The sequence below is a fragment of the Cherax quadricarinatus genome, chromosome 54 (assembly GCF_038502225.1).
Source record: "Cherax quadricarinatus isolate ZL_2023a chromosome 54, ASM3850222v1, whole genome shotgun sequence".
Taxonomy (NCBI): domain Eukaryota; kingdom Metazoa; phylum Arthropoda; class Malacostraca; order Decapoda; family Parastacidae; genus Cherax; species Cherax quadricarinatus.
The window spans coordinates 12,701,305-12,710,585 of record NC_091345.1 but is presented as its reverse complement, the minus strand read 5'-3'; the positions used below and the strand labels follow the sequence as shown (position 1 = coordinate 12,710,585).

The 9,281-nt window shown below is 40.7% G+C and overlaps 1 protein-coding gene across 1 annotated transcript; it reads right to left on the bottom strand.

Annotated features, from left to right (window-relative positions):
- Nucleotides 1-937: 937 nt before the first annotated feature.
- On the bottom strand, nt 938-7,548 carry LOC128699044 (uncharacterized). The gene is made up of 2 exons (XM_053791555.2): nt 7,410-7,548; nt 938-2,176 (listed from the first exon to the last, which is right to left on the bottom strand). Exon 2 carries the CDS (start codon nt 2,173-2,175, stop codon nt 1,303-1,305), a length of 873 nt encoding a protein of 290 aa, XP_053647530.2. The 5' UTR covers nt 2,176; nt 7,410-7,548; the 3' UTR covers nt 938-1,302.
- Nucleotides 7,549-9,281: the final 1,733 nt, after the last annotated feature.

Below are 9,281 nucleotides of genomic sequence, written 5' to 3'. Positions count from 1 at the left end.
ATATATATATATATATATATATATATATATATATATATATATATATATATATATATATATATATATATATATATATATATATATATATATATATACCTCCCCTAGCCTCACCATTGCCATGACGGGTAAAAATTAGAGAGAACTATTTTGACCTTATTTGTTCATATGAAATATAAGACCATACTTGTGGATCTTGAGGTGTATATTACACACACATAACTCTCCTCATATCCCATCAAATACCACACTACAGCTCCAGGTCCATGACTCTAGATCCAGCCTGTAAACAATCCATCCTTAAAATATCCCTTTCGTTTTCTTTTTGTATAGTCATGCATGAAACTGGGTTGTAGTGCCTGACTAAGGTGGCACTTAACCCCCTAGGGGTCATGCATGAGTCATGCCTCGGGTCATAATAGTCCACTGGTTTTGGGGATATTAATGTAACGCGGGTAAATCAAATGACAGGGACCCCTCTTCCCCACCTGAGTCATTCCCATTTCCCGAAAGATACTCTTCCCATGCACAGACTGTGCATTTGTAAACACAGGAGAGACCACCACCTTCGACATATTTTTTATTTTTTTGCAGAATGCATCTCTGGATATTTTTACAGAATGCATCTCTGGATATATATACAGAGAAGTATATACCTCTAGCATATACAGAATAAAAGTTTACTTTAATCCCTATTATAGATATTTTTAGTATACTTTTCAGGTTATGAAAAGGTTACGAACGTCTTTAATAACCCTAGTATAGTTTGATGAACTTTAAACCCCAGCAACTAACCGAAGCATCATCTGGTGACATAGACTGGGTAGAGTCTAGCTCCTGTCCCTTATATTACCAATGAGATGGGAAAACGATGAATTACGTAACATTGCATTCACAATTTTTACACTTAAGGTATATTTTAAGCCGGATAAACAGTCTATTTTCACAAATTCATAAACATTTATTTAATTGGTGTAACAACTTATAACAAAAAATATCACATACATCAGTTCTGTATTATAAAAACAATTAAAAAAGTTTGCAGCAGGTTTGTATGTACATTTTCAAACTAGTTATAATGCAAATATAGGAAAAAAAATAATTTTAGATATTATCACAGAAAAAATTCTTGGAGGCAGAATTTTCCTAAGATTTGATTTGGCGTTAAGGTACAGACTGATTCCTTGTTTATGTTGATTCCCAGAACTGTTGAATTTTCCAGTTAATCCATAGACGTGTTGACTGTCAGTGATGATGAAGCTCTTGTTTGCCACAGCGGGAGGAGAATCTTGCGTTTGTTGGTGCTTAACGTCCATAGCCGCCGCTTCCTTTGTGTTTGCTGCCTCCAATGCCGCCGCCGGCACCGAAGTCACCGCCGCCTCCAAAATCACCACCTCCTCCAATTCCACCGCTGCCACCGAAGCCTGGGCCTTTGCCACCGCCAATTCCAATTGCACCGCCTTCAAAGTCATCGCTGCCACCTAAACCATGGTCTTTATGTCCGCCTCCAAGACCACCACCGCCAAGACCACCACCACCTCCAAGACCACCACCGCCTAGATGACCACCACCACCTCCAAGACCACCACCGCCTAGATGGCCACCACCGCCTCCAAGGCCACCACCGCCTCCAAGACCGCCACCGCCTAGATGACCACCACCACCTCCAAGACCGCCACCGCCTAGATGACCACCACCGCCTCCAAGACCACCACCACCTAGATGACCAGCACCGCCTCCAAGACCACCACCGCCTAGATGACCAGCACCGCCTCCAAGGCCACCACCGCCTAGATGACCACCACCGCCTCCAAGACCACCACCGCCTAAATGACCACCACCGCCTCCAAGACCACCACCGCCTAAATGACCAGCACCGCCTCCAAGGCCACCACCGCCTCCAAGACCGCCACCGCCTAGATGACCACCACCGCCTCCAAGACCACCACCGCCTCCAAGGCCACCACCGCCTAGATGACCACCTCCAAGTCCGCCACTTCCTTTGCCAGGCAGAGTGAGTCTGCCACCTCCACCAAGGCCCCCGAGAGGCTTCCTACCAATGCCACCACTCTTGATGCTGCCTCCGAGGCTAGGGAGTCCATAATGTCTGTGAGCTTGTGATGGTTCCAGGAGGCAGACCACCACCACCAGAGCGGCAGCCACTACCAACCGGTTCATCCTGTAAGATAAACAAACGAATTAGAAACAGTTTATAGCCACAAACAGATGAATGAGACGCTGCTCCTGTCCCATAACTCTTCAAGAAAGAACCATTAAACAAACTGTTCGTATCCTGAAGAAGAAGAAAAAGAAGATGATGATGATAATGATAAAGAAACAGTGTCCTTTGTTCCCACTGAATTCAATTCAATTCAATTCAAGTTTATTCTCTTTAAGGGTTATAATGTGGGGTTTACGGGTTTTGGGTATTGTGTGGTTTACATGTTATAAAATACTAATTACAGAGGGGGCCACTAAGACGCCTAGCATGGTTAGGCATTTTGAGCAGACTTAGATTAATCCTTAACATTAAATCCTTACAGATTATAGTATTAAGGTTAAGTGACTGCATCATAATTTGTGAGTTTAGCAATGTGAATGCTTTTGTTTTGGCACAATACAAGGTGTCTATATTGGAGTATCATAGGCAAACTTATGACTAGTTAGGATTTATTATTTTAAGATTAAGATTAGTATTTCTGGGTTTATAGTCAGTGGGTGAGTGAGTGTAATTGTGAACCACCAGGTGGTTATCATGTAGTTAGTTGTCGAGGTGGATCAGGGAGATAAGATGTTTTCTAACTGTAGTTTTGAAAGTGATGAATGTGTCTGCAGTTCTAGAAAAAAGCTCGTATCATGTAAGTTTTCAAGTATTGTGCTCTGATCCCACTGAATAACTCGTTATAGGAGGTATTGGAACCTCTCTTCTCTTCCTCTGATTTAACCATACCACGGGCGGGATTGAACCCGCGGTCAGAGAGTCTCAAAACTCCAGACCGTCTTCCTCTGATCTAACCTGATTTCCTCTCACTCCCCATCAGCTGCAAGATCTTTACGGGCTTTCCTCTTGAATTCAGGAATAAATATTATACATGATAAGAGCGCAGAAATATAGAGGCACTGAAAGAGACCAAGGAATCATTACTAGACGAGTCCCACATTTGTCCAAGCGCACAAGTTTAAGAGAAAACGAACTTTTTGGTCCCGTTCTCGAAGCCAGTTAGTTGTGTAGTTAGTGTGATATGAAGCCTTGGTGATACACAAATTCGAATATCGAATATACCACAACAGTGTATATAACTTTAATCCCTGTACTGTAAGCTGAGCACACATTTCGGTGCACTAACTAACGTACACTGACAGATATATGCCAAGATATGTACACTTTCATTGTATCTTCACTGAGATACGCACATGTCTGTGTTGAGAGGAAACCAACATGCTTAATGTATATTTCCAATTGATGTTGTAAATAAAACATTGACAATAGTTCATTGCAATCCAAGAACCACCTCGTCTCAGTGTATACACTGAGAGATACACACCGTGTATGTGTGCATAGATATACACACCTCTGTATGTACATGCACACGACGATATATACAGCTCTCACGTACGGTGAGAGACAATTCTCAGTGTATATTCACCGAAAGATACCAGCCTATTCTCATAATCGAAGTTAGTTTTTCACTGTTACTGAGAACATAAGAACATAAGAACGAAGGAACACTGCAGAAGGCCTACTGGCCCATGCGAGGCAGGTCCAAGTCCCTACCGGCTTAAGCCAATGCACCCAACCTAGTCAGGTCAGGTCACATTGACTTAAGGGAGGAACACGGCAACCGACCTGTTAGCACAAGCTATCAGGTCCAACTCACACCCACCCACATCTACTCATGTATTTATCCAACCTATTTTTAAAGCTACACAACGTTCTGGCCTCTATAACGGTACTTGGGAGTTTGTTCCACTCATCCACAACTCTATTACCAAACCAGTACTTTCCTATATCCCTCCTGAATCTGAATTTTTCCAACTTAAAACCATTGCTGCGAGTCCTGTCTAGGCTAGACATTTTCAGCACACTATTTACATCCCCTTTATTTATTCCTGTCTTCCACTTATAAACCTCAATCATATCCCCCCTAATTCTACGTCTTTCTAGAGAGTGCAGTTTCAGGGCCCTTAGTCTATCCTCATAGGGAAGGTTTCTGATACATGGGATCATCTTTGTCATCCTCCTTTGTACATTTTCCAGAGAATTTATATCCATTCTGTAATACGGTGACCAAAACTGTGCAGCATAATCTAAATGAGGCCTAACCAAGGATGTATAGAGTTGAAGAACAACCTGAGGACTCCTATTATTTATGCTTCTTGATATGAAGCCAAGGATTCTATTAGCTTTATTGCGAACACTTATGCACTGTTGTCTTGGTTTCAGATTACTGCTAACCAGAACTCCTAAATCTTTTTCGCAATCCGTAATATTAAGATCTACATTATTTAGTTTATATGTGGCATGGTTATTGTCCTGTCCAACATTTAGAACTTTGCATTTGTCTATATTAAACTGCATCTGCCACTTCTCCGACCACTGCATCAGTCTATTCAAATCCTCCTGGAGTGCTCGAATGTCCTCGTCAGAATGAATTCGACGGCCTATTTTGGTGTCATCGGCAAACTTGCCGATGTCGCTCTTTATGCCCTCATCTATGTCGTTTATGTAGATTGTGAACAGCAGGGGGCCCAACACTGACCCCTGTGGAACACCGCTCGTGACGCTTCCCCACTCTGATTTCTCCCCATTTATGCAAACTCTCTGCTGCCTATTTGTCAACCATGCCTCTATCCAGGAAAAAATTTCTCCTCCTATTCCATGTGCTTTAATTTTCCTCAATAGTCTCTGATGTGGGACCCTGTCAAAAGCCTTACTGAAGTCCATATACACAATATCATATTCATTACCATGATCTACCTCCTCAAATACCTTAGTGAAAAAAGTTAATAAATTCGTAAGGCAGGAACGCCCCTTTGTAAAACCATGCTGAGATTCGTTGATTAATTTATGCTTTTCAAGGTGGCTACGAACTGCCTCGGCAATTATTGATTCCATAAATTTTCCCACTATGGAGGTTAGGCTTATTGGTCTATAGTTCGAAGCTAAGGACCTGTCACCTGTTTTGAAAATAGGTATCACATTTGCCATTTTCCACTTATCTGGCACCATGCCAGTTTGTAGTGATATGTTGAAAAGATTAGCCAAAGGTGTGCTAAGCTCCTCTTTACATTCCTTTAGAACCCTTGCATACAGTTCATCAGGGCCTGGGGATTTGTTAGGTTTTAATTTATCTATTTGCCTAAGGACCATGTCACTTGTGACCCTAATAGTGCACAGTTTATTATCGTCCTGTTCTACATAATTTATCATTACTGGAATATCGCTGGTATCCTCCTGTGTAAAAACTGAGAGGAAGTATGTGTTAAAAATTCTACACATTTCCTTATCACTGTCAGTGAGCTGACCCGAGGAACTTTTGAGTGGGCCTATCTTGTCCCTGATCTTACTTCTGTATACCTGAAAGAATCCTTTTGGGTTAGTCTTCGATTCTCTTGCAACTTTAACCTCATAATCTCTATTTGCTTTTCTAATTCCCTTTTTTATTTCTCTCTTTAACTGAATATATCGATTTCTTAATTGCCCCTCTCCTCTTTTGATTTGCCTATATATGCCTCTCTTTTGACCAATCAGATATTTTAATCTATTGTTCATCCATTTAGGATCATTTTTGTTTGATCTGATTTCCCTATTTGGAACATAATTTGACTGAGCAGCTAGAACTATGCCCTGGAAAGCATCATATCGGCAACCATCACCACCTACCTGACCCCTAGTCAGGTCATTCCAGTTCAGCCCCCCTAAGTAATTTTTCAGTCCTATGAAATCAGCCAAGCGAAAGTCAGGGACGGAGACTTGATTGCCATTATTAGGGGAATTCCATGCTATGTTAAAACTGAGTGATTTGTGATCACTCTCCCCAAGCTCATCATTAACCTCAAGATTATTAATTAGTGTTTCCCTACTGGCAAGAACCAAGTCAAGGAGGTTATTTCCCCTAGTTGGCTCTGTCACAAACTGTTTTAAAAAACAATCCTGGATCGTATCAAGAAAGTCACCCGACTCTAAATTTCCTGTCAAATTGCTCCAGTCAATCTGTCTATAGTTGAAATCTCCCATTAGCACAACATTTTCGTATGTAGATGCCTTACGAATTTCGTCCCATAGAAGTTTACTGCACTCCCTATCAAGATTTGGGGCCCTGTAAATCACACCCAAAATTAGTTTTTCTCGGCCCTCGAGAAGCTGTAACCAAACAGATTCAGTGGCTGACGCTTCTAATTTAATATCTTGTCTAACACAACAATTTAAATTGTCTCTGACATACATCGCTACTCCACCACCTTTCCTGTTGACCCTGTCAGTGTGGAATAATTTATAGCCTTGTATGTGACATTCAGAGGGCATCTCTCTATCTTTCAGATTGAGCCAGGTCTCTGTTATAGCAATAATATCTATGTTTCCTGCACTTGCAATTAATCTTAGCTCATCTATCTTATTTCTAACACTCCTGCTATTAGTATAGTAAACCTTAAGGGAGCTAGTCCCTTGCTGCCCTCTGCTGTCCCCCTTTGTTTGCTGACCTGTTCTATTGTCTTTATTTATAACTTCATGCTGAATGCCTTTTATACATTTACTGTTTCCAACCCTAGTGTTGCAACCTGCTTGTTTCCCACACACACCCATACCTGAGACAGTGGGACGTGTGACTGTTCACGAGCCTTAAACAGTGGTTATCTGACTGTGTATTTTAAAGATTGCTCGAGAAATATCATGGTGTACGTGTCTGCCTATTTTGCCTCAGTATTAACTTAACACCTTTATGTAACCTTCCTAGTATTCACAGTAGAATTCAGTCCTTCATAATTTCAGCCTAACATTGGTTAGTGTCATTTAATTTTAATTAACTATTAATTTTGTGATAAACCGAGGGATATTAGAAGTTAGAGAAAAAAATACATATAATTTCGACTTCGACAAAAGACTGCCGTTGTTTGAGGTAAGTCCAAAGCTGTAACTTTAAAGGACGATATTTAAATTACGTTATTATGTAGTTAGGCTTCTTCCTAAATAGACTGAAAACTTAGGTCTCGTAGACCAGTTAACGTGTTATCTGACACAGCCGGACCAAGAGACACTTGTCCTGAAAAAGCCGCGTCAGGAGACACTTCTGTTTGCTAGTCAGTCACCATCACTTTATCTGTTTCCTAAAATGCAAGTAAGCAAAAGTTTTGCTGTTTCTTATAATATGAACACTGAGTGAGCAAGCTAAGATAGCAGTGAAGCTCTTTACCTGACTGTGAGTTTAGAGTCGAGTGCAGATGAAGGTGTGAGGCAGACAGCGACCCCACCAGGTATATATAGTGACCGGGTAACCAGATTTCCCACCCGGAGGGTTGCATCCCTTCCCTACCCTTGACGATGTTGCTTCCCTTCTTTGTCTCTAGCCAGGAAGGGTAGAAGAACCTCCCCCAGTCTCCCCAAACGAGTCTGATCCTCCCCCTTCTGCCCCAGGCCAGGCTGGGTACAGAGCTGCCCTCTCCCTGAGGAGTAAGGGAGCCTCTCCCTGCCCAATCATCGTTAGTATTGCCTCACACACGACACTCGCGCAGCAACATTTTATATTTTTAGTAAAAGATGAGGGGGTGGGAACGTCTTTAATTTGAAGTGGATTCCTGCTGAAATAAATTTTTGATGATATCTAAATATTTTTGGTCGATTCTTATTAAAATCGAGTTTTCCTGAATCCCAATTTTCTTTGAATCAGTTTATTTTGATGTACAATCTAATGAAAAAAATTTGTCTTGTGTATTACAAGCATCGTCTATGGAAAGATTCATTCCTGGTTCAATACGTATTACAGAGAGACATCAAACCTCCCAACAGTGTATGAAGACTAGGAAAAAAAGTACTTGTTTACCTTGAAGAACACTTTACTCCTCTATAATGACCATTATACCCAGTGTTGTGTTTTCTCTGCTGAACATATAACGTTAATTATTTTTTTTAATTTAATTTTCTCCTGTACTCTTCCACACTTTATTTCCCCATACTGACAGTATTGCTACTACTACTACTACTACTACTACTACTACTACTACTACTACTACTACTACTACTACTACTACTACTACTACTACTACTACTACTACTGCTACTACTACTACAACTACTACTGCTACTACTACTACTACTACTACTACTGCTACTACTACTACAACTACTACTGCTACTACTACTACTACTACTACTACTACTACTACTACTACTACTGCTGCTGCTGCTGCTGCTGCTGCTGCTGCTGCTACTACTACTACTACTACTACTACTACTACTACTACTACTACTACTACTACTACTACTACTGCTGCTACTACTACTATTACTACTACCATTACGTCTATTACTATCATTGCTTCTTTACAACCACTCCCTCTGTAAGTACTACTGCAGTTTGCTGTATTCTAAAATTTAGTACTGAGATGTGTTTATCCTCTGTTCCACACACTAACTACACTGTTTCCTCTCTCAGAGTCGCTGCGCCAACCTGCAGGAATCCTGGCAAACACAGTTTTTATTCTTCTGTTTCCATCTTTCTTGTCATAAACATATGTTTTATCTACAGCAGCCTAATTGTAATTCTCTGTAGATTCACTATTGACTGATACACTTCCCTTATTGAGCTAATCCTCCAGACTTTTTTCCTTTTAGCTTGAATTTTCCTTGCAATGTTTCTGTATATTCGTAGTCTACATTTCCTTCTTTTCTTTTGCCTTACAGTTTATCAAGTCTCTCATTTCCTGCCATGTTAATATGAGATGTTATCTACACAAACTTTACTAGTACATAATTAATTATTTCTGCATTAGTAAACTTATGACTAGGACCATTAACTAGTTCCTTTCTACCATGTTTACACTTCAGCTTACTGTCAGCAACTGTTAGTAACATTTCTGAAATTCAAATTGAGCAACTTTGACATTGAATCCGAAAATACATTTGAGCCAATTCCTGATTTTTTTTTTTCAACTTTGGTGACCAGTTTAGGGGCAACTAATTCAGTCTGCAATGAAACTACTCGAGCCGGGACCTCTACAAACTTTTGATATCTGATTAGAGTAAGACTGAACCAGCAACACGCCTTTCATGATCTAGTGATCTACTG

Coding starts and splice junctions, on each gene's coding strand:
- LOC128699044 (XM_053791555.2), bottom strand. CDS start 2,175: ATGAACCGGTTGGTAGTGGCTGCCGCTCTGGTGGTGGTGGTCTGCCTC.